Source organism: Acomys russatus, unplaced genomic scaffold (assembly GCF_903995435.1).
Source record: "Acomys russatus unplaced genomic scaffold, mAcoRus1.1, whole genome shotgun sequence".
NCBI lineage: Eukaryota > Metazoa > Chordata > Mammalia > Rodentia > Muridae > Acomys > Acomys russatus.
The window spans coordinates 11,200-36,898 of NW_026131708.1; the positions used below are offsets into that span (position 1 = coordinate 11,200).

At 43.4% G+C, this 25,699-nt stretch overlaps 1 protein-coding gene across 1 annotated transcript in view; it reads left to right on the forward strand.

Annotated features, from left to right (window-relative positions):
* The first annotated feature begins 7,801 nt into the window (after positions 1–7,801).
* Positions 7,802–25,699, forward strand: part of LOC127186404 (importin-7-like) — a 40,245-nt gene continuing 22,347 nt past the window's right edge. Inside the window, 6 exon segments of the mRNA XM_051142792.1 lie at positions 7,802–8,056; positions 16,282–16,363; positions 19,490–19,643; positions 21,954–22,111; positions 24,480–24,560; positions 24,563–24,654. Of these exon segments, the coding sequence (XP_050998749.1) occupies positions 7,973–8,056; positions 16,282–16,363; positions 19,490–19,643; positions 21,954–22,111; positions 24,480–24,560; positions 24,563–24,654 (651 nt within the window). The 5' untranslated portion in view covers positions 7,802–7,972.

The window sequence follows — 25,699 nt, forward strand, 5'->3', positions numbered from 1 at the left end:
ATGGGGGTTCTGAACAGATAATTACCAAGAAGACTTACAGGTGTGAATGTTTACTTCTCTCCAAATGAATGCTATTATTTAAATTCCATTTCCCTTTGTTTACTTATTTAGTGTGTGTGTGTGTGTGTGTGTGTGTGTGTGTGTGTGTGTGTGTATTCAGAAGTCAAAGGATAGTTTACAATAGTTGGCTTTCTCTTTCCATCATGTGGAGCCTGGAGACTGAACTCAGGCTACAACCACCTTTACTACCTAAGCTCTCTCACTAGCACTTATTACTACTTTTTTCAGAATCATAATCATCTTTATTTGAAGTAGATTATTACCAGCTGTTTTGGAGGAATGACCCAAGTGATAATAGAAGGGTTGACTTGGAAGGAACTGATGGGCTTGTAGATAAAGTAGATGAAAGGGCTTTGCAGCACAGGGGAGAGATAAGCACACAGGTTTTACTAGAGGGCAGGATTTCAGGAGGTAAAGTTCGTGGGTATCTGTGTGTAAGTGGGGTGTTCCTGTGTACGTGTGTGGTCCTATGCATGCACTTATGTGTGGCTGCAGGTGGAGGCGTGAGGTGGAAGTTGGGAGTCTTTCTTAATGTTTTCTCCACTTTTATTTACAAATGGAGAGTCTCTCACTGACTTCTGGACCTCTGGGTTTCCAGCTCCCTAGCTAGCCTGCTTGTCCAGGGTTCCTGGAGTCTGTCACATAAACCTTGCTTTCATGTGGGTTCTGGGGATTTGAACTCTTTTCCTCATGCTTGCTTAGTAATTGCTTTAGCTACTGAGCCATCTCCAAGCCGTCAAGGGTCTTTCATACATCTTTTAGTTAGGTAGGTAGCCCTTCAACTCCTTTTGGCTCTAGCTGTAGTGACTACTCTGTGCAGTCTTCCAACTCTAATGGGAATTTGGGTTTCTTTAAAAAACCCAGTAATGGCCGGGCGTGGTGGGGCAACGCCTTTATCCCAGCACTTGGGAGGCAGAGGCAGCAGATCGCTGTGAGTTCGAGGCCAGCCTGGTCTACAAAGTGAGTCCAGGATTGCCAGGCTACACAGAGAAACCCTGTCTCGAAAAAAACCAAAAAAAAAAAAAAAAAAAAAAAAAAAAAAACCCAAAAAACAAAAACCCCAGTAATAGAGTCAGGCAGGGTGGTGTAGACCTTTAATCCCAGCATTCCAGAGGGAGAGGCAGGCAGATCACTGTGAATTTGAGGCCAGCCTGGTCTACAAAAGTGAGTCCAGGATAGCCAGGACTGTTATGCAAAAAACAAACAAACAAACAAAACACACACCACACCACAAACAAACAAAACCCGTAATGATATGTAAACATGTTTTTGTTTTTTTAATCCCGCTGTGGGATATGGGGCTTCTTCAGATTTGGCCACAGCAGCTGACTATTTGCCTCATGTGTGCTCTGGCGGGGCGTGATTCTGCCAGCTGAAGATACTTTAATTTTGGAGACCCTAGAGTAGGTATAAAATGACCAGAGCCCCAAGAGAGGAGGCAAAGCTGTTTCCTCCTGCTGGTTCTGCTGTTGCTGGTTTTGTCAAGTGGTCATGAGACAAGAGAAGATAGAAAGAAATTGGAGACATCCTGAGGAGCCAAAGATTGGACTTGCCCCAAGGAATTCAATGCTCCTACAGCAGGCGTAGTCTAAAAAGTTCTCAACGCCCCTCTGCCCAAGCTAGCCTTCTTTCTCTCCTATCTGGTTTTGGAAAGGATGGTGGTAGAATTCTGTAGATATGCGAACCTAAATAAAATAGATGTTAAAAAAAAAAAAAAAAAGCCAACAGCCAACCACCTATCTTCCTCCTGCAGGTGAACTCAGCAGCATCCCATTTCACACCTGTGTTTTATCTCTCTCCTCCGGCTTCAAGGTGCCTGAATTACGCATCTCTCTGCATTCCTGTGGCCACCTGTTGAGGATCTTAGCATGTAGTAGTTCAGAGGTGTTCAGGCAGGTTTAAGGCCAGTGAGGCAAGCCTTTACTCAGTATAACAGAGTAGACAAATGTTTCTTCATATCTTCCCCTAAATAGAAAATCTTGAATACATTTCCAATAATTCCTAAGAGGTCTCACAAGATCTAGTACTCAATTATCCAAACTGGGCTGAGCCCCAAGCCCATCTCCTCTCTCTTCCTTGATCACCCCCAGACTGTCCTTCACTTTTGTCCCCCATCTGTATCTTTGGCTGGGGAGGTGGGGGTGGGGTGGGGGTTCGAGACAGGGTTTCTCTGTGTAGTCCTAGCTGTCCTGGAATTTACTCTGTACACCAGGGTGGCCTTGAACTCAGAGATCCTCCTGTCTCTGCCTCCCAAGTGCTGAGATCCAGTTGCCTCTGCCTCTTGAGTGGTTGGCTTCCATGTGTGTGCCACCATGGCTGGTCATTACTTTTATTTTCTGTGTCTTTGTTTCCATTTCTGTTGAAGGAAACTCAGATGGAAAGTGTCCTTACATCAAATAGTATTGGAAGCACACTGAGAAATGAATCTGGCAATACCCGTTCTATGTAAGGAGGATGTTACACCTGTTTATGACTGGGCTAGGAAATACTTCAGGCCTGGAGAAGACTGGATAGATGGCTCAAGAATTAACAGCACTGTCTTCTCTTGCAGTGGATGTGGGTTCAGTTCAGTTCCTAGCATCTGCATGGTGATTCACACTGTCTGTAACTCTAGTTTCAGCAGACCTAATGTCATCTTCTGGCCTCTGAAGGTTCTTGTGCAGACGTGATGCACATAAAATCACTTAGGCAAACACTTCCTATGACACTCATCTTTAACAATGATATCACCATGCCCAGCCAAAATACTTTTTTTTTTTCTTTCAAGACAGGGATAAGCTCTGGCTGTCCTGGAACTCACTCTGTAGTCCAGGCTGGCCTGGAACTCACAGAGATCCACCTGCCTCTGCCTCCCAAGTGCTGAGATTAAAGGTGTGCGCCACCACTGCCCGGCTCCAAAATACATTTTAAAAGAAATGATAATAACTGGTGTATGCCTGTCATCTCAGCACTTGAAAGGGAGCGTTAGAAGGGTGATGAATTCAAGCCATGCATGGTGGCCCACACCTTTAATCCCAGCACTTGGGAGGCAGAGGCAGGCGGATTACTGTGAGTTCGAGGCCAGCCTGGTCTACAAAGCAAGTCTAGGACAGCCAAGGCTAACACAGAGAGACCCTGTCTCGAAAAAAAAAAAAAAAAAGAAGTTGATGAATTCAAGGCCACATTGACCAATGCAGTGAGACACTATCTTAAAACAAACAAACAAACAAACAAAAAAAACCCAAAAAACTAACCAACAAACAAAATCACTGTGTGTTTGTAGCTGTTTTTCTGCTTCCTAACGCGCATTTTGTTAAACATACCTGCCCCCCCCATGGCTAGATATGGCTTTCCTAATATTATTTTTGCATAATGTTTAACATTTTTGTGTGAGGAGGGAGGAGGAGGCTGGGCATGTGGCCCAGTTGGTAGCATGCCTAGATAGCATGCACAAAACCCTGGTTCAAGGCTTGGCGCCATATGGTGGCACATGCCTGTAATTCCAGAACTTGGGAAATGGAGGCAGGAGGATCCGAAGTTCAAAGTTATCCTTGGCCTCAAGGATCATATAATGCATTAGTGATTAACCCCAAGTTACCAATAATAGATTGGTGTCACATTAAGGGATAAAAGCACTTCAACTTGAAGTCATGTAACCAAGGCTGAGTTCCAGCTAGAAGTTCTGCTTCATGTACCATTGTCTTTTATCCTCTGTCTGTCTGTGTGTGAGTCTCAGTCTGCGCTTGCCTGAAGGTTGTGTTATGAATGGTCTGTTCCTGTCTCTGTGTCTGTCCAGTGCGTGTATTTCAAGCCTCTGTCTGTGAGTAGTGTGGTTGTATTATTGTACAGCCTAGAAAGGAGGGCGTGGGGGAAGGACAGAATACTCACAGAGAATTTTAACAGAGTTTTAACAAGGGACTAAGTCACTGGCTCCAACTAATCCCAGCTGATCAGATAATGAACATTGTTGTTTTTTAACCAATACCCATAAGTAGTTGCTTTCAGCCTTTATGCTTGATTTTAGAGGGTTTCTCTGAGCTTCTGTATTTGCTGCTTTCAACAAACGGTACATATGCATTAACTAGGTCGGGGCATGGAAGAGCCCATAACTGACGATTGCAGCTACTTATTTATTAGCTTAGCTTGTAAAGTTGATTACACGGGAAAGCCAAGACTTTTAAGGTTGCTTGTTACAATGTTCTTTTGTATGCAGGTTAAACAAAGCTTGAGTACAAGGTAAGTGTATTAGTCAGGGTTCTGTAGAAAAACAGAACTTATAGAATGAATCTCAATTTCTCTGTCTCTGTCTCTGTCTCTGTCTCTCTCTCAGAGATGGGGAGAGGAAGAAGAGATTTATTCAAATGGCTTACAGGCTATGGTCCAGCTAGTTCAACAATGGTTGTCTCCCAATGGAAAGTTCAAGAAGCCAGTAATTGTTTATTCCATGAGGCTGGATGTCTCAGCTGGTCTTCAGTTCATGCTGGAATCCCAAAGACATAGGCTTTAATGCCAGTGAAGGAATGAACTTACCAGCAAGCGCAACCACACAAAGAAAAAGCTCGCTCCCTTCCTCCAGGCCCTTTTTTTGTTTTGTTTTGTTTTGTTTTTTCGAGACAAGGTTTCTCTGTGTAGTTTCTCTGTGAGTTCAAGGCCAGCCTGGTCTACAAAGTGAGTCCAGGACAGCCGGGACTACACAGAGAAACCCTGTCTCAAAACAAAAACAAAGGAGAGCGTGCAGGAGCAGCGGACAAGCTGGATCAGCACGCCGGCCAGAGAGGACACCTAAGGATCCGTCCCGTGGAACGGCTACCGGAAGGTTCACTCTTTCGTCCCTTTAACCTTTTCCTTCTTTTATAAGCTAGTTGGGTTGCATAATAAAGTTTAATTACTAAAAAACAGAGTCAAAAAACAAAAAACAAAAAACAAAAACAAAAACAAACAAACAAACAAAACCTCAAACAAACAAAAAAAAACCCAAAACAAAACAAACAACAACAACAAAACCCAAAAATACTAGATAGAACAAGAAAGTTGCAAAGTGGGCAAAATCACTAATCTCAGAAGTGAGGCCGGGTGTGGAGGTACACACCTTTAATCTTAGCATTCGGGAGGCAGAGGCAGGTGGATCACTGTGAGTTCAAGGCCAGCCTTGTCTACAAAGTGAGTCCAGGACAGCCAAGGTTACACAGAGAAACCTTATCTCAAAAAACCAAAAGCCAAAAACAAAAAACAAAAAAATCTCAGAACTGAGAAGACAACATTTCAGGCACTACTGACATTAGAACCATAATATCTGAATCCTGTGTGTGGTCTTTTTTGTTTGCTTGGTTTTTGTTAAGGTTTTTTTGTTTGTGTTTGTTTGTTTTTTGAGTTTAGAGAACTTGATGGTTCTCAAACTCACAAAGATCTGTCTAACTCTGCCTCCTGAGTACTGGGATTAAAGTAGAAAATCAGAACATTCTTATTCCTGGCAGAGCTGGCCCTGGGAGTCAGGAGGGCAGGTGAGCTGTCCCTGCCCTCTCACTGACTGTAGCGGGTCCTGGGCAATACAGTAGAGCTGGCTCTGGAGGGATGGGTGTGGGTGAGGTGGCCATGAGGACATGAGAGCAGGAGAGCTAACCCTGCATTTTGCCAATGGCAACATCAGGTGGTCTAGCCTGAGCCAGTCTAGAGAGCTCGCCCTGGTGGTGTGGATAAGGGAGACCAATGCAATGACCAGCCCAGCTACCATCCAGGTCTTGATGGAGGACTCTGAGTTGGCCATCCCAAAATTGACATCATCTGCAAGTGGTTGGGATGCATGAGAGGGCCAGTCCTATTGATGCAAAGCTGAAGGATCTCCATGACACAGGGCAACAACAGGGTAACCTAGAGTGGGATCCCAAGTGTGGGATTTTAGTTTGTCCATAGCTGATAACTGTCTCATGTGTTCGAGGCCTGGTCTTTGCCAGCTGGTAATGGTGTTGGCATGTGGTGTGTAGCACTTTGGAGAGACCAGAGATTGATATGGTGGATGGAGAGAAACGTCTCAATGCAGCAGCTCAGAGGAGACTACTTGCTGAGTTTTCCTGTTGATGAAGATTGCTATTGCCCCCAAAGAACCCAATTGACCCTAAATAGCAGGGAGAAATAAAGGGGTCTGTGCCCTCTCTCCCCACTAATATTCTTTCTCTTATCCAGGGTTAAGGGGTAGGTAGAAGGGAGTAGAAGTATCAATACCCAAATAAAATAGTTTAGAAAACAAGCATCCTCTCTGTGAGTTCGAGGCCAGCCTGGTCTACAAAGTGAGTCCAGGACAGCCAGGACTATCACACAGAGAAACCCTGTCTCAAAAAAAGCAAAAGACCAAACCAAACTAAAACCAAGCATCCACTAAGGGAGAATAAGATAAGATGAAAGATGCTGGATAGTGGGAAGGATTACTGAACCGGATCTATATCTATATCTATATATGTAGTTTGTTTGTTTTTAGAGACAGGGTGTCTCTGTGTAGTAGCCATGGTTGTCCTGGATTCCCTTTGTAGACCAGGCTAGCCTGGAACTCATAGAGATCCGCCTTCCTCTGCCTCCCAAGTGCTGAAATTAAAGGTGCACCACCACCGCCTGGCCAACCTGTACACTTTAAAGATGTTTTAACACCAGAATGGAACTCCGGAAATATGTCACCTTGGAAAAGAGGTTTTTGCCCATATTCTATAGGTAACAAAAGGCTATGGACTGCATCAAAATGACTAAAGATCAGATCTGAGTAAGAGAAGCTTCCAGGACTGGAGAGATGGCTCAGAGGTTAAGAGCACTGTCTGTTCTTCCAAAGGTTCTGAGTGCAATTCTCAGCAAATACATGGTGGCTCACAAACATCTATAATGCAATCTGGTGTCCTCTTCTGGCATGCGGGCAGAGCACTGTATACATAATAAATAAATAAATCTTTTTTAAAAAAAGAGAGAGAGAGAGAGAGAGAGACTTCCAAATGGAAGGCAGGACTCACAGAAGAGCTGCAGAAAGACAGCAATGTAGACAATGCAGAGTGCAGATTCCCCTGCATGGAGACAGCATGTGCTACCACCCCCAGGCCATTTTTATTCTTATTTGTTGTTGTTTTGTTTTTTGAGACAGGGTTTCTCTGTGTAGCTACGGCTGTCCTGGAACTCTGTAGACCAGGCTGGCCTCGAACTCACAGAGAGATCTGCCTGCCTCTGCTGCCTAAGTGCTGGCATTAAAAGCATGCGCCACCATCGCCAGCTTGTCTTATATTATCATTAAGACAACCAGTATATTGTAGGTTACAGATATTTAAATTGATATATTTCACACACAAACCACATTCAATCCTTTTTACCACAGGTTTTCTTAGGATAAAATCTGACAAATGAGATTAGTGAGTCAGAGTGGAACAGTTTTTATGGCATTTAGAATTATATCTTAAATTATTTTCATAAAGTTCCACTTGAGAGGTTGAGACAGTGGCATTGCAGCAAGTTCAGGTCATCTTTGGCTACTTAGCATGCCTGTCTCAAAAAACAAAACAAATTTCTTTTAATTATACAGTTAGTAACAACGAATTGCCTCACATATTGCTTGGACTCCTCTTAGGATATAATATAAGTCATTGTCATTGTTTTACTTTTCTTTCCATGGCATTTGAATGTTTTCTCTTTCAACAGCTGGACGATTTTCCGGAGCCAGCCACGTGAGCCGTGCCTGCGTTTGCGGACTACATCTCCAAGGTGCTCCGCGGTGCTCTGACAGGAAGTAGCCGGAGCATCTCCCGCCTCCACGCCGAGGCGAGAAGGTTCTATCCGGGGCCTTGGCGCTTCTCTTTCCTTTCGCGCCGGTTGCCGCTGCGGAGCGCGGCCGGTCCATGTGCGCAGTGAGTGGCGCTATTTCTGGCTCAGTAGCACCGGTGTCCCGGATTTGACCGACCGCGCGGCGATGGATCCCAACACCATCATCGAGGCCCTACGGGGCACCATGGACCCAGCCCTGCGCGAGGCCGCGGAGCGCCAGCTCAATGAAGTAAGGACGACCGGCTAGCGGCTGCTGTGGGCTGGTGGACCGGCAGGCCGAACCTTCTTCCGGGCCTGGCCGGGGGCGCGGACGGCGTCACCTACGGGACCATTTGGAGGGGTGGGTTGGAGAGCTGCCCGCCGTGCCAGGCTCGGGCGCCTCGCTGTGGGGCCGCGGCGGCCAGGCCGCCTCTCGGTCGGCTTCCCGAGTGGGCCTCTGGCTGCAGTCTGGGTGTGAAGAGCCGGCCGGGCTAGGCGGGCGTGACGGTCGGGACACATGGCCGGATCGGGTGGCCCGCCGCCTTCTGGCGCACTCCTAGCCTATTCCCTGCTCCCGGGAGGGGGACGAAACTCACTAGGAGGATGTCGCGACGTGTACCAGACCGGTCTTGCCGGCGCCGGCTCGGCCAGGGCTCCTGGGAAGGCTAGCTGGTCCATTGAGGGCTGCGCCTGTCAACCCTGTCTCAGCTCTGCTCCGGCCGATCCGTGACCTGCCTGTCGGGTACAACTTTCTTCTCGCCGCCGGCGAGCTGCTAGGGACAGATTTCAGGTGTAAGTCTGCACCTCCTTGGTAGGGCAGGGGTAGTGCAGGTTACCTAGTGCGATCCCCGCTCTCCTACTGTCACAGTGCCACAGCTGGGAGGCGGGGTGATGGAAAGGGTCAGATGAAGTGCGACCTTCTAGGTATAGCTGCCTCACTGATTTCTAGAGTGACCTTGGGCAAGTCTCCTAACCTCTCCTGATGTTGAGTTTTTACTCATTCATGAAATTAGGCCACAGGGTTGCTGTGATGGTCATATGAGATAATGTAAGTCAGCCTGCAGATGTTTCATATGCTACGTTTGTGAAGAGTTGGTTTCTCTCCCTCCCATTCGTTTTGAGGACAGTAGTTTGGAAAACAGTAGCGTTGCATGGATTGTCCACTGTACTGATTTCATCATTTTTTGTTTCTGAACACTGCAGTTTTACTTATTAGTAAGAATTTAGGAGGTTCATAAGAAGGGCTCTGTAACTTTCGAACAACTATCTTGGTATACTGAGTCTCAGTATTGGTGAAGTTTAATATATACATATAAATATATATATACACGCTATGTGTGCTAATATTATATAGCATATATTTTATATAATATGTTAATACATTAATATTATATAATATAAAACCACAAACATATTAGATGCATATATACATATCTAATATTAATATCTGTTAATATATTAATATGAAACCTGTATAAAGAAAGCATTTATTTATTTTTATGTACCTTTGTTGTTTGGCCTACATATATGTCTGTGTGAAGGAGTCCGATCCATTGGAATTTGAGATACAGACAGTTGTGAGCTGTCATGTGTGTGCTGGGAATTGAACTTGGGTCCTCTAGAAGAGCAGCTAATGCTCTTAACTACTGAGTCATCTCTCCAGCCCTGTTTAAAAGAGATTTCAATGCATTTGCTTAAAGGAAACATTAGGGAGACTACTAATTGAGCAGCTGAAGTTTATTGTGTTGTACTAGATATTCCTGCCCTCAAGGAATGTACAGTTCACAAGATCACCTACAGCTCAGGTAACTTGAGTTGTTTCAGAATGAAAAGGTAAGTATTTTTTTTTTTTTGTAAATGAAACCATCTGCTAAGGAGCATAGTATGCTCAAAATTTTAGACCCAAAGTCCCTTTGGTAAGTAAGGCCTTCTATTGGGATGAAAATGGGAAGGTGAAGCCGACTGTCCCTTCAATCATGTTGTAATGTAATAAGGCTAGAAAACCAAGCCTTGTGTGGTGGATCACACCTCGAATCTCAGCACTTAGAAGGATGAGGCAGGAGGATTGCTTAGGAGTTTGTGGCCATCCTGGGGCCTCGGCCTTGTTTCTTTACAATAAAATAAGCCTAGAAAACCTGAAAGTTTTTGGTTTTGAGACTGGATTTCCCTGTGTAGACCAGACCAGGCTGGTCTTGAAACTCACAGCCTGTCTCTGCCTCCCAAGTGCTGGGATTAAAGGCTGTCTCAAAAACCAAAACAAAACAAAAATTCTTTTTTGTTGTTTTTTGAGACAGGGTTTCTCTGTAGCCTTGGCCATCCTGGACTCACTTTGTAGACCAGGCTGGCTTCGAACTCGCAGCAATCCACCTGCCTCTGCCTCTCGAGTGCTGGGATTAAAGGCGTGCACCACCACGCCCGGCTAAAAATTCTTTATAGTCTTCTCTAAGCAACAATATATCTTCCTAAGGATATCAACAATGGTCAAGTCTCTTATGTAAAATGGCTAATATTTACATATTAGCCTGTGTGCTGCTGAGTTACGGCATGAGACCTCTGTACTTTGAATCTTTAAAGTCTAGTGCATTGTAAATGCTCTGTAAACAGCTGTTTTATATACTGTTTAAGAGCTGGGTGTTGATGCAAGCATTTTATCATAGCACTAGGGATTGCTGCAAGTTCAAGGCCAGCGTGGTCTACAATGTGACTCCAGGACAACCAAGTCTACACAGAGACTCCCTGTCTTGAAAACCAAAGGAGGGAAAAGATGAAGAAGAGTCTATGTGGAATCTTAGTGCAGGCTTCGCTGTGTGTGTGATGAAATAGTACCTGCAATTGTGTTGTGAGGTTTAAGGGAGTGGTGGATGTAAAAACCTAGGGAAATGGCATCAATAAGCCCTTGAAGTTATTTGAACTGCATATGCTGGGCGTGGTGGCACACGCCTTTAATCCCAGCACTTCATAGGCAGAGGCAGGCAGATTGCCGAGTTCAAGGCCAGCCTGGTCTACAAAGTGAGTCCAGGACAGCCAAGACTACACAGAGAAACCCTGTCTTGGGGGGGGGGGGGTTGAAGAAGCCTAGAGTTTGTTCCCTGCCTCTGTCTGCTCCTGCCTTAGTCCTTCTATCTCAGTTGAAATGGTTGTTTGCACACTGAAGTCACTACATGGTAGCATCATTGATAGGAACATTGACAGAGTTCGAGGCACATAGTGACTGGCATATAATAGACACAGGAAATATTTGATGAATTCAAGACAGAAGAACCTAAATAGAAGAGTTTAGACCATCCATTTGGACTGGAGAGATGGCTCAGTAATTAAGAGACCTTGTTACTCTTCCAGAGGATCCAGGTTTGGTTCCCAGCTGATCTGAAACCTTCTTCTGACCTCCTCAGCCCCTGGGAGCATATGGTACAGACATAAACATGAAGGCAGAGCACTCCTACACAAATAAATTAAACTTAAACACATTTCCTTAATGAATACTTAATATATTATGTCTAGGGGTATTTTGACATTATGTATGTCTGTACCACGTATGTGCCTGCTTTTCTTCAGGCTAGAAAACAGCATTACATCGCCCAGGACTGGAATTATAAATGCTTGTGAGCTACAGTGTACTTGTTGGATGTTGAACCCCAGGGTCCTCTGGAAACCAACCAGTGTTCTTCACCACTGAGCCATCTAGAATGCTCATTTTTAATCTATAAAATAGATTTCTGGTGAGGCATGGCAACTCAACACTTAACGTCATTTGGGTGCCATATTTTGGAGACTAATTGGTATGTATTTATTGAGCAGTGTTTTTTTTTTTTTTTTTTTTTTTTTTAGCATTTACTTAAAGGTTTTATGCATATGAGTGTTTTTGTTTACATGCACATCTGCACACTAGAAGAAGGCATCAGATCTCATTATAGATGGTTGTGAGCTACTGTTTCTGGGAATTGAACTCAGTACCTGTAGAGGAACAGAGCAGCTGGTACTCTTAACCACTAACCCATCTTTCCAGTCCCCAATTTCTTTTTTTCTCTGTGGCCTCGAACTCACAGAGATCCCTCTGCCTCTGGAATGCTGGGATTAAAGGTGTGTGCCACCACTGCCCAGTTTTTTGTTTTTTTTTTGTTTCGTTTGTCTCTCCCCCTGTCCCCGCCCCGCCCCAGACAAGGTTTCTCTGTTAGCCTTGGCTGTCCTGACAGTTCTTTGTCTTTAAATTAGGAGAAAAAATTATATTTTTACCTACTGTATATTATATATATATGTGTGTGTGTGTGTGTGTGTGTGTGTGTGTAGGTGCATTAACATGAGAGTATTAATTTACAGTAGACAATATTTAATTATTTAAGGGGAATCTTGAGTGCTTATGTGGCAAATAACATTTTGGATTTTTTTGTTTGGTTTTTTGAGACAGGTTCGCCTCAAACTCACCTCTCCAGTGTTGATTAAAAGTGTGCACCACTACGCCTGGCTTATGACCTCCTCCTCTTCCTCCTCCTCCTCCTCCTTCTCCTCCTCCTCCTTCTCCTCCTCCTCTTCTTCTTCTTCTTCTTCTTCTTTTTCTTCTCTTTTTTTGAGACAGGGCTTCTATGTGTAGCCTTGACTGTCCTGGACTTGCTCTGTAGACCAGACTGGCCTCAAACTCACAGAGATCCACCTGCCTCTGCCTCCGAGTGCTGGGATTAAAGGCGTGTACAGCCCGTGTATGTATGTTTTCAGCGCTGACCATTTCATAGTGGATAACCAATTGATGTGATCTTCCCTGGAAAAGATTTTTCCCACTTTTAACATCCCTTAGTTGCCTGTGGTTCTTTGTCTAGGATTTGTCCTGGTTCAGTTTGAGTTTAGGTAGTTGTATTGGTGAGACTTAAGGGTGTAGCGAAGTGGTGGATGTAGGCTCTCCTCCACGATCTATGACTTGATTATCCTTGGGCAGTTGGTGAGGTTTTCAGTACCAAGCATAGTTTCCTTCTTGTAGAGAAGATTTTTAAAAAATTTTGTTTATTGATGTATTTTATGTGGATGAATGTTCTGTCTCGATGCCATCCTAAGAGAGAACGTATCCCATTAGAAATGGTTGTGAGCCACCATGTGGTTGCTGGGAATTGAACTCAGGACCTCTGGAAGAGCAACCAGTGCTTTTAACCTCTGAGCCATCTCTCCAGCCCAGTAGAGAAGATCTTAAGTCCAATTAGAGAGCTCCTGGTTACCACCAAGGTATATGTGCCATTATTGCACCCTTGAGGTTATCATGCCCTGCTTGCCATTGTAGTAATTCATAGGCAATCTAGCTGGGTAGGACTGTGGGTTGCTTCTCTCCTTTGGCAGCTTGCATGGTGTCTTATGTACCATGAAAGCCAGTCCTCAGGGAGGACCAACAGGGACTAATCACCACCTTTTGTGGACAACCAAGGGCAACAGTATGTGTAATATTCTGGAAGTGTCTTCTCCCAGAGTCTAACTCTGACCAGCAACTTAGTCTCCCCCTAGGGAGGCAAAGGAAGGGGGACCTTTCAGGTTAGCCTGGTTTACAGAGTTCCTTTCAGGACAGGAGAGAAACTACAAGGCTACACAGAGAAATCCTTTCAGGTTTCAGGGGTCTGGTGTGTGTGTGTGTGTGTATGAGGTTTCTCTTGCCTAGTGTTAGAGATTTTTGTTTGTTTGGTTTTTGGAGACAGACTTTCTCTGTATAACCGCCCTGGTTGTCTTAGAACTCACTTTGTAGACCAGGCTGTCCTCAAACTCAGAAATGCCTGCCTCTGCCTCCCCAGGGTGCTGAGAATAAAGGTTTGTGCCACCAAGCCCAGCTTTGGTGTTAGTTTTTTGTTGAATGGTCTTTGGCTGTTGGAGGGAGCCCAGATAAACTATATATGTATATTTATGTACAGACTACTTCTGTGTATTATAGGTTCTTTTTGCTTGTATGTTTTTTTTCCGAGATAGGGTTTCTCCATATAGCCTTGGCTGTCCTGGAACTCTCTTTGTAGACCAGGCTAGCCTCAAACTCAAAGAGATCCCGCTTACCTCTGCCTTGCAATTGTGTTGGAATTAAAGGTGTGAGCTACCACATCCTGCTATTGAATCATTTTTTAAGGTGGTTAGCTTTATGATTCCTTGTGTCTTTTTTAAAAACATCTTTACTGTTGTTTTTACTCTCTTCTGTATTTATCTTCCTCACCGTCCCCTAATTAGAGGCCCCTCTTTCCCATTTCCCAGGTCAGATTGTTTGTATACTGTTATTATATTACACCCTCCCCATAGTGATGGCCCTTTTTTATTATCCTGCTTTCTACAGCTACTCCAGGGTGCTTACATTTGAAGATTTGGGCCTAGGATCCTCAGATAAAGAGAACATGCAATGTTTGTGGTTTTGGTTCTGGGTTATCTAGTTCCTAGTCCATCCATTTATTGGGTTAGACCCTGGAGAAGGAAGTCTGATTTTTGTTTTGTTTTGTTTTTTGAGACAGGGTTTCTCTCATTAATCAGTATTTTTTAAGATTTATTTATTATCATGTACACAGTGTTCTGCCCACATGTACACGTGCACACCAGAAGAGGGCACCAAATCTCATTATAGATGGTTGTGAGCCACCATGTGGTTGCTGGAAATTGAACTCAGGACCTTTGGAAGAGCAGACAGTCTTTTTAACCTCTGAGCCATCTCTCCAGCCCTCATTAATAAGTCTTAATTCTTATTATTATATGTTTTTGTTTGTTTGGAGATTTTTGTTTGTTTTGTTTTTGCGAGACAGGGTTTCTCTGTGTGTCTTTGGTGTCCTGGACTTGCTTTGTTGACCAGGCTGGCCCGGAACTCACAGCAATCCTGCCTCTGCCTCCCGAGTGTTCCTGAGTGCTGTCAATTGTAGTGGGTGGGTAGTTTGATCAGTGGCACCTTAATGAGGCTTTTAAAGTGGGCTTTTGGTCTCTTAAGTACTTCCTAAAGCCAACTAACTGTTCTAGTGGGAAAGCATGTACATCTTACTGCTATTTGATGAAAGCAAGATGGGTACAGTGGAAATGCTCATCCTGCTCTTAACCCTACTACTGTGGTGACTTAATACCATAACATTATTATGGTTTATAGTTATTTATGGTTTTTGAGACAGGGTTTCTCTGTGTAGTCCTGGGGGTCATGGACTCCCTTTATAGACCAGGCTGGCCTCGAATCCACAGCAATCCACCTTCCTCTGCCTCTCAAGTGCTGGGAATAGAGGTTGTGCCACTATACCCAGCTCATTTTTTTTAATACATCATTTACAAATATTTTATGTGCATGATTGTTTTGCTGGCATGTATGTATGTCTACTCTGCTTTTCTGGTGTTTGCGGAGGCCAGAGTGGACGTTAGATCCCCGGATTGGTGATTGTGAGGCTCCATTCAGGTGGTAACAATGCCAGGTTCTTTGGAAGAGTAGCTGGAGCCATCTCTTCAGACCCAGTCATCCCCCCTCCCCACTTGATTTCTCTGTGTAGCCTTGGTTGTCTGGACTGATTCTGCAGGCTAGTCCCGAACTCACAGCAATCTGCCTGCCTCTGCCTCTTTGAGAGCTGGAATTATAGCAATGTGCCACTGTGCCAGGCTTCCAATTATCTTTTAAAATTGTTTTTATGGCTGGGTGTGGTGGTGCACGCCTTTTACTACTTAGGAGATGGAGGCAAGTGGATCTCAGCGAGTCTGGGGCCAGCCTAGTCTACAAAGCGAGTCTAAGACACCCAAGGCTACACAGAGAAACCCTGTCTTGAAAAACTGGAAAAAAAAAAAAAAGGGTGGGGGGTGGGAAGGCAGAGGCAGGTGGATCTCTGTGAGTTGGAGGCCATTCTAGTCTACAGACGGAGTTCCAGGACAGCCAGGGGTGTTACACAGAGAAACCCTGTTTCCAACCTCCGCTGCCCCCCCCCCCCAAGTTTTTATTTTATGTGTAGGAGTGTACTACACAATACAGTGTCCTTGGAGACCAGAAGAAGGTTGTGATCTCCTGGAACGGGTGTTAGTGAATGGTTGTGAGGGTTAGAGTTCTGATTTTCCCGCCTCCTCCCGAGTGCTGGATTGCAGGTATGCACCATCACCCTAATTTAAGAGATGCCAGGGATCAGATCCAGGGCTTTTGATGTGTTAGGTAATCTCTGGGCCAGCTGAGCTGCATCTGAGTCCATTGTTTTTCTGATACTGTCTCTTACTACATAGCTCTGGCTGGCCTCATCTTCCTGTTTCAGCTCTCCTGAGAGCTGGGATTAAAGGTGTACTGTACCCAGCACAATACAATTATTTTAAGGAGTCGGTTTCTATAAATAATATACCTTTATAAAACAGCAGAAAATAGAGAGTAAGCCTTTGGCATACCCAGTAATCTCAGTGCAGAGAAGGCAGAGAAGGAGGAGGGTGAGTTCAAGGCTTGCCTGGGCTATATAGTGAGACTGTCTGTAAGTATATAAAAATATGTTCATTTACAGAAATGTAAAGTCTTTTTTGTTTGCTTGTTTGTAGGCACACAAGTCTCTGAATTTTGTTTCAACACTGCTCCAGATTACTATGTCAGAACAACTGGATTTACCTGTGAGACAGGCAGGCAAGTTTCTTGAATTATTTCCTTGAGTGCACAAACAAAATATATCAATTGAAAGGTATGTTAATGAAATAGCAGAAGTATCATGAGGTGGCCTCTGGTAATTTACTTCCCTGAGAATCCATTTACTTTTGGTGTTTATAACAACAGCAAGTGTCTTGATACTTTGGTACGGTTTAAAGGAAAAAAGATGAGATTTATTTATTTTCATTGTAGGCTTATGGGTGTTACACACATATATGTCTGTGTACTGTGTGTACCTACTGCGCCAAGGCCAGCAGAGGGTGGGGCTGTTGTGAGCTGCTGTTGTGGCTGCTAATAATTGAGCCCAGGTCCTTTGGAAGAGCTACCAGTCCTCTTAACTTCTGAGCCATTTTTCCAGCCGTAAAGGGGAAATTGGTTGGATACTTCATTTTTTCAGAAAGCTTTATTTATGCTTACAGATGTTTTTGCAACCTTTATGTCTGGAGGCCAGTAAAGGTCATCACATTCCCTTGAACAGGAGTTAAGATGGTTCAGAGCCATCATTTGGATGCTGGGAATTAAACTTGAGACTCTGAAAGAGCAGCAATGGCCAGTGCTCTTAACCTCTGAGCCTTCCTATGTTCTTCTTTTAAAGATTTTTGTTTTATTATTACCACAGTTGCCTGTAACTCCAGCTCAAAGGAATCTTACATAGTCTTTTTTTGTTTTTGTTTTTTGAGACAGGGTTTCTCTGTAGCCTTGGCTGTCCTGGACTCACTTTGTAGACTAGGCTGGCCTTGAACTCACAGAGATCTGCCTGCCTCTGTCTCCCCAATGCTAGGATTAAAGGTGTTTGTCACCAACGCCTGGGACTTACATAGCCTTTAATTCCCAATTTTTAACTAGTCTTCCAGTGTATAAAATCAAGACTATAATGTGTTAAAAAAAAAAAATCTTCTTACATGTCAGACTAGATTATACTGGGTAATTATTTAATATGTATAAAATGGGAGCAATTAAACAATGTAATTGGGATTCAAGCACTTCAGTGGTAGAGCATACATTAGTGTGTTTAAGACCCTGTATTCTATCCCTAACACTATGACAGATGGATGAATAGACAGGCCAACTAACCAACTTCCTTCTCATGAACTTAATGTAACTTTACAATGTAGTCATTAATATTAAGGTGACATCTTGGGCTAATTGAAATTCTGATGTACGGTATTCGGTACTTGATCTGCCAGGCTTTGAATGATGAGTTCATTTGGGTTTCATAGTGCATTTTGGGGTAGACTGAATCCTGATATATCTGAACTGTAGTTTTCAGGTTGTTTTGTCATAATGAAAAACTTTCACATACCAAGTCAAATAAATCAGTATTCATTTGATTCCTGGGTTCATTATAATGGAAAGAAATACTCAGACAGAGTGAGCATTGTCAGGTCCTAATTTTACTCTTGCTGTGTGTTGGGAGGAATTAAATTAATTATATAGTAGTGATAATCTAGAATATGTCAGCCCTATGTCTTTTATTATAGGTGTAGTTTAGTTTTTCTTGCTATGTTTTTTTCTTTTTTGATTTTTTGAGACAGGGCTTCTCTGTGTGGCCTTGGCTGTCCTGGACTTTCTTTGTAGACCAGGCTGGCCTCGAACTCACAGAGATCTACTGGCCTCTACCTCTCTGAGTGCTGGGATTACAGGTGTGCTGGGGTTAAAGGCGCTACCACGCCCAACTTAGTTTTTCTTTTAATACTTTAAATATTAATTAAATTCTTTTTTAAAGGTTTATTTATTACATATTTAGTGTTCTGCCTTCATGTATGCCTGAATGCCAGAAGAGGGCATTAGATCACATTATAGATGGTAGTGAACTACCATGTGGTTGCTGGAAATTTAACGTAGGACCTCTGGAAGAGCAGTCAGTGCTCTTAACCTCAGCCATCTCTCCAACCCCTTAATTAAATTCAGTTACCTTTCTTTAACAGGTGTGGGATTTCAGGTCAAATTTTCCAATCAGAAAGCTAGGCTTATACAGAATTTAGCAATCAATTTTATGTCACACATTTGTAGCCCACGTTCCCCAGATGGCTGAGTAAAGCCTTGTTAGCGATTTACGTCATACTGCAGCATCTGCTTGTTAAAGCAGACAGCTGTGCGCAAAGGTAGCGGCAGTGTGGTGCCTGGCAGATGCTAACCTATGGTTTTTTGAGCACATTAAATTTTCTCATAAAATAATAAAAATTTGAAGTGTTATGTGATAGGAATATGGATTTAGATGTTGTGAACTTTAATATATTATGGGTTTTTTGGGTTTTTTTCAAGACAGGGTTTCTCTGTGTGATAGCCTTGGCTGTCCTGGACTTAACTTTATAGAACAGAAATCCACCTGCCTCTGCCTCCCCTAGTGCTGGGATTAAAGGCTGGGCCACCACGCCCAGCCCCCCTAATTTAATTTTTTAAGAACTTCATAGGAGAGAATGTCCAGCTATTATTGGGTTTTTTGTTCTGTTTTGGTTTTTGCTTTGGTTTTTTGAGACAGGGTTTCTCTTGTTATCTGGGCTGTCCTAAACTCTTTGTAGATCAGGCTGGCTTGGAACTCAGTGATCTGCCTGCCTCTGCCTCCCAAGTGCTGGGATTAAAGGTGTGTGCTACCACACCAGGCTTTTGTCTTTTGTTTGTTTGTTTTTTAGACCGGGTTTCTTTGTGTATGTAGCCTTGGCTGTCCTGGACTTGCTTTGTACACCAGGCTGGCCTCGAACTCACCAATCCACTGGCCTCTGCCTCCCTAGTGCTGGGATTAAAGGCGTGCACCACCAAGCCTGGCTCTATGAGGTTTATTTTTAATGATAAAACATGTTATCACGTTCATATGATTAGTTGTAGGAACGTATTTGTATGGTTTGATCTGTAGGGTTTTATTTAGATTATAATTTTGTGCCAAAATCATTTTTTATACTGTTTATTTGCTGGGTTCTCTTGGGCTGTATTTTTAGGGATTTTTGTGGGTAATGCCTACAGCTGGTAGTAAATATGTGTTTGATTTTTGACATGAAATAATTGGTTATTACCTTGCTTAGAATTTCTTCCCAATACTGATATTCCCAAGAGGTATTCTCTCTGTTTTTACAGTAAGCATTATTTTATGGATGGTCTATGTTTTAGGTGTTATTTATTTGAAAAATATGATAACACAGTATTGGCCTGATCGAGAAGCCACACCAGGGGACATCTCCCCATACACGATTCCAGAAGAAGACCGACATTGCATTAGAGAAAATATTGTAGAAGCCATTATCCACTCACCTGAGCTTATCAGGTATGTTTATTGAAATTTACCCATTGTTACAGATGTATGCTTTGTGGGTGTCTCTTTTAAATTTTCTTTTTCCAGAACATAGAACCATTTAAATTGTTTGTTTATTTATTTATTACTTGGAGACATGGTCTTACTTTGTAGACAGGCTGGCCTTGAACTCAGAGAGCTGTCTACCTCCATATACTGAGTGCTAGAATTAAAGGCACTCTACCTGTCAATTAAAGGCACTCTACCTGTCATTTTTATAGCATAATAATACAGCACATGTATTGTAGAATGTACTTAGATTCCTTGCATTGCAATTGAAATTTATGTTTATAAAATTTTATATAAGAGCCGGGCGTGGTGGCGCATGCCTTTAATCCCAGCACTCGGGAGGCAGAAGCAGGCGGATCGCTGTGAGTTCGAGGCCAGCCTGGTCTACAAAGTGAGTCCAGGATGGCCAAGGCTACACAGAGAAAACCCTGTCTCGAAAAACCAAAAAAAAAAAAAAAAAAATTTATATAAAACTTGTGGAACATAATATAATCAGATAAGAATGAAGAAAATGGTAGAGTCCGATTTAGTGTTACATGGCTGTAATCCAGCATCTCAGAGGCAGAGGTGGGGTGATGGTCAGTTTATTTTGTTTTTGGTTTTTCAAGACAGGGTTTCTCTGTGTAGCTTTGGCTGTCTGGACTTGCTTCGTAGACCAGGCTGGCCTCAATCTCACAGAGATCCGCCTGCCTCTGCCTCTGCCTCTGCCTCCTGAGTGCTGGGATTAAAGGTTTGGGCCACCAAGCCTGGCTTGTTTTGTTTTGTTTTGTTTTTGTTTTTGGATGGTTAGTTTATGACCAGCAGAAAAATTCTGTGTCACAATGGCAAGTACTGAGGACTGAGCTCAGTAGGAGGACACTTGACTATCATATGCTGCCCCAGCTTTTATTCCTGCACCAAGAAAGGAAGAAAGAAGAGGGAAAGAAAAACTACAGAACGCTGTCTCACAGTGTGTAGGTTGTCTGGAAGACTTCACCTCTGCTGAGCAGGCATTGAAGTAAGGCCTGTTCACGCCAGACAGGCCAGGCACCCTTATCACTCCCCTGTCTGCCCTGGAACATACCATATCAGGCTGGACTTGAACTCGAGATCCACCTGCCCCACAGAGTGCTTGGATTAATCCTGTGCCTGGCTAGTACTCTTACTTTATAAGACTAAGACCGTGCAAATTTATTTTTGTGTAGGAAGCAAGTCTGATAATGTCTGCTTCAATTGCTACTTTTTGAGATTTCTGAGATAGAGTTTCTCACTGAACCCGGAGCTCATTGATTGGACTACGCTGGCTAGGCAGCAAGATTCAGGGATCTTACTGTCTCTGTCTCCCCAGCACAGGGTTATACAGGTGTGTTGCTGCAACTGACTTGATCCATGGGTTTTAGAGGCTCAAACTCAGGCCTTCATGCTTGCAAAGCAAATACTGTACTGACTACATCATTTTTGACCCTTAACTTTTGGATTTTTGGAAAGGAGCTTGTTAGATCTGCTTAACCTGGTAATCCAGGTCAGCCTTGAACTCTAAACTTTTCCTGAGAAGTATAAGCCCAGTGTTTGACTTTACAAATGTATGTGTGGTTGATATTTTTTTACAGTGAAAACTAAAAGGCCTTTGTTACTAGGACTTGTGTACCTCAGACTGGTCCCATCTCCTGCTTTCTGGGATTATATGTGTGAGCAAAACAGGTTTGGATGACCACCACTGCCCTGCTATAGGGTTCCTTTTTTTTTTTTTTTTTTTTCCCCTTTCCTGGATAGGGTTTCTCTGTGTATCGAATCCTCAGCTGTCCTGGAACTCACTCTGTAGACCAGGCAGGCCTCAACTCAGAAATCTACCTGCCTATGCCTCCTGAGTGCTGAGGTGCTGAGATTCAAGGCATGTACCACCACCGCCCAGCTATTGGGCTTTATTTATTTATTTATTGGTTGGTTTCTTTGTTTGTTTTGCAAGACAAGGTTTCTTTGTGTAATTTTGGCTGTCCTCAACTCCATTTGGAAACTAGGCTGGCCTGGAACTCACAGTGACCCACCTGCCTCTGCCTCCCAGTGCTGGGAATAAAGGTGTGTACCACTGTGCCCTGCTGGGTTTCCTTTAAATTGGTAGGACAAGATAGTTATTGCTGTGTGAGTTATATTAAATTATCTGTATTCATGTGTATCCAAATACCTGATGGATTATTTGCAAATGGGCTTTGTTGAAATAGCCCATTTTCTTTGATTTAGTTAAGTGCTTATCCAGCTTAGGTTTCTTTTTCCTTACTGTTGAGTTTTGACTTTCAGGGTACAGCTTACTACATGCATTCATCATATCATCAAACATGATTATCCAAGCCGCTGGACTGCCATTGTGGACAAGATTGGCTTTTATCTTCAGTCTGATAACAGTGCTTGTTGGCTGGGAATTCTTCTTTGCCTTTATCAGCTTGTGAAAATTATGAGTAAGTGTCCCTCCTAATTCTAGCTAAATTGTTTGAGACATGGGAGTAGTTGTGAAAAAGTCACTTTGAACATAGAAAGTTGCTTTCGGTATAAGAAGATTGGTGAACTATATGTTAAATTTATTTTCCTGTTGAAGTAGGATTCTTATTCTTGTTTGTTTGTTTTTTGTTTTTTCCAGACAGGATTTCTCTGTGTAACACAGCCCTGCCTGTCTTGGACAGTCTTTATAGACCAGGCTGGCCTTGAACTCACAGAGACCCGCCTGCCTCTGCCTCCCAAGTTCTGAGATTAAAGGCGTGCGCCACCACTGCCCAGCGTTTATTTTATTTTATTTGAGATAGGGTTTCTCTGTGTATCCTTGGCTATACTGGGCTCACATTATAGGCTAGGCTGGCCTTGAACTCACAGCAATCTACTTGCCTCTGCCTGCTGAGTGCTGGGATTAAAGGCTTGAGCCATCTCAGCAGCCATGATAATCATTTAATAATGTATGCTGATAGCCACAGTGTTTGTTAGACTGCGTATTTCTGTCCTATATGTGCAGAGGCCAGAGAATGGCATCTGGTGTCTGCATTTTTAATTAACAAACATGCATATCTATATATACATACATACATGCATATACACGCATTTATTTTTAATTATGGTTTTGTGTGTGCTCTTAGGAAGCCAGAGATGTTGGATCCTCTGTGGCTTGAGTTATAGACAGTTGCAAGTTGAATCAGATTTGTATCTTTTGTGAAAGCAGTGCATGCTATTGAACCATCTCTCCAGTCAGAACCCTTTTTGTTTCTTTATTTGTTTGGGTCTATGTGCATGTGTATATGGTGTGTTATGGTTTTTGAAGACTGGGTTCTCTGTGTGGTACTGGCTGTGTATCCTTGACTGTCCTGGACTTACTTGTGGACCTGGCTGACCTAGAATGCAGAGATCCACCTCCCTTTAAGACCGAAGACGGCTACCACTACTGCCTCACTTTTTGTGCCTGGCTTTGTGTGCCGTACAACAGAAGAGGGACCAGATCTTAACAGAAAATTAACCATCATGTGGTTGTTGGGAATTGAACTCAGGATCTTTGGAAGAACAGCCAGTGCTCTTAACCTCTGAGCAATCTCTCCAGTCCTCTGTGGGTTTTTGTTTGTTGTTTGCTTGTTTGTTTTTTTTAATAACTTCCTTTTTTTGTTTGGTTGTTTTTTGAGACAGGGTTTCTCTGTGTAGCCTTGGTTGTTCTGGACTCTCTGTAGACCAGGCTGTCCTCGAACTCACAGAGACCCACCTATCTCTGCCTCTGCCTTTTTTTCCCCAAGACAGGGTCTCTCTGTGTATCCTTGGCTCTTTTATGACTTCTTATGCACACCACAGTATGTATGCCTAGATCATAGGACAACTTGAAGAAGTTACTTCTCTTTTTATCACATGGGTTCCAGAAACTGAACTGGGGTCATCACAACATCCTTGGCCTTCTTGTGGGCCCTGCCACTTTAGTTGTTTTTTTGGGGTTTTTTTTTGTTTTTTTGTTTGTTTGTTTGTTTTTTGTTTTGGTTTGTCGAGACAGGGTTTCTCTGTGTGTAGCCTTGGCCATCCTGGACTCACTTTGTAGACCAGGCTGGCCTCGAACTCACAGCGATCCGCCTGCCTCTGCCTCCCGAGTGCTGGGATTAAAGGCGTGCGCCACCACACCCGGCTGTATTTTTGTTTTTCAAGACAGTTTCTCCGTGTAGCCTTGGCTGTCCTGGACTCAACTATTTACACCAGGCTGGCCTTGAACTCACAGTGATCCTCCTGCCTCTTCCTCCTGAGTGCTGGGACTAAAGGGCCCCACCACCATGCTGGACTGCCGCCTTAGGTTTTTGTTGTTCTTTTTCTTTTTGGTTTTTGAGACAAGGTTTCTCTGTGTAGCCTTGGCTGTCCTAGACTTGCTTTGTAGACCAGGCTGGCTTTCGAACTCACAGCGATCCGCTTGCCTCTGCCTCCCAAGTGCTGGGGTTAAAGGCTCATCTTGTAGCCATCACTGTCTTAGAAGTGGGATTTCTTCTTACCTCTGCCTCCCAGTGCTGGGATTAAAGGCATGCTCAGGAACCCAACTTTTAAAGAAGCCTGTCTCCGTAGGGAACACTCACAAGCCTGTCGTCTTCATACAGGGGCCCAGCAGCTGTTCTCGTATCATTTCAATTCAGTATGTTATATGCTGGAAATGAGCACATCACACTTGCCTTTTAAACTATCTCAAACAACAGCAAAAGACTTTGATTTTAGTCTACAGTAGGCTTTTCTTTCTTGTTTGGTTAGAGCCTGTTGCTGGCACTTGTGAAAGCAGGCAGATTTTTTGTGTGTTTCAGTTACGGAAGTACATTCTAACAGAATTAGTTTGTATTCCTACCCATAGGTACAAGAAACCAGAAGAGCGAAGTCCATTAGTGGCAGCTATGCAGCACTTCTTGCCAGTTCTGAGGATCGCTTCATCCAGCTGCTTTCTGATCAATCTGACCAGTCTGTCCTCATCCAAAAGCAGATATTCAAGATCTTCTATGCTCTTGTTCAGGTACTTTATTGGTTTTTTGTTTTATCTTGCTTTTCCCCCCTCAGACATGGTTTCTCTGTGTAACCCTGGTTGTCCTGGAGCTTACTCTGTAAACCAGGCTGGTCTTGAACTCCCAGATATCTACACACTTCTAGCTCCAGTACTTTTAAAGCAAATGCCATTTCCCTCTCCACCCTACCATTTTATTTTCTGAAGCAGGTTCTCATGTAGTCCATGTTGGCCTTAAATACTTTAGTCCCCTTACCTCTTCCTCTGTGTGCTGGAATTAAGAAGCATGCACATTGTGGGTTGTTTGTTTGTGTTGTTTTTTGGGTTTTTCGAGACAAGGTTTCTCTAACATTCCTGGCTGTCCTGGAACTCTTTGTAGACTAGGCTGGCCTTGAACTCCGAGATCCTCCTGCCTCTGCCTCCCAAGTGCTGGCATTAAAGGCATGCACCACCATCCATCGACTTGTACCATTGTGTTTACCTGTAAGGAGCGTGTATGCATATATATATATATATATATATATATATATATATAAAGACTGCGTATCATTGACCATTAAAGAAGAATTTTACCATTTGTGTTAATATCATTTGACAGTCTAAGATGGATATGGTGTGTGTGCCTCTAATCCTGCTCTCAGATGTTAAGACAGGAAAATTATGAGATTGAGGCCAGCCTGGGCTTAAATGGTGTGTTATAGTCTTGTTCTGGATAGCATATCTCAGGGAAAAATATAAAAAGCCTGAGTATGCCTGGATATTACCATTCAGGAGGGTAGAGTTGAGAGGAACACATTTTAGGCTAACCTTTGTTATGTAGTGAAGAGCTGCCTCTTTAGTCAGGGTAAATTGCCAGTATTACAAGTCCAAAACTTTCTTCGCACCAAACAAGCAATTCTGTAATAGATCTGACACTATAAATGGGATGGAATTAGAATCTCATGGACTGTCCAATATGAGCAATCCACCTGCCCCTCTCTGCCTCCCGAGGCTGGGATTAAAGGCGTGCGCGACCACTGCCCGGCTTTAAGTGGTTTTAAGTGATCTCCCTCAGCTT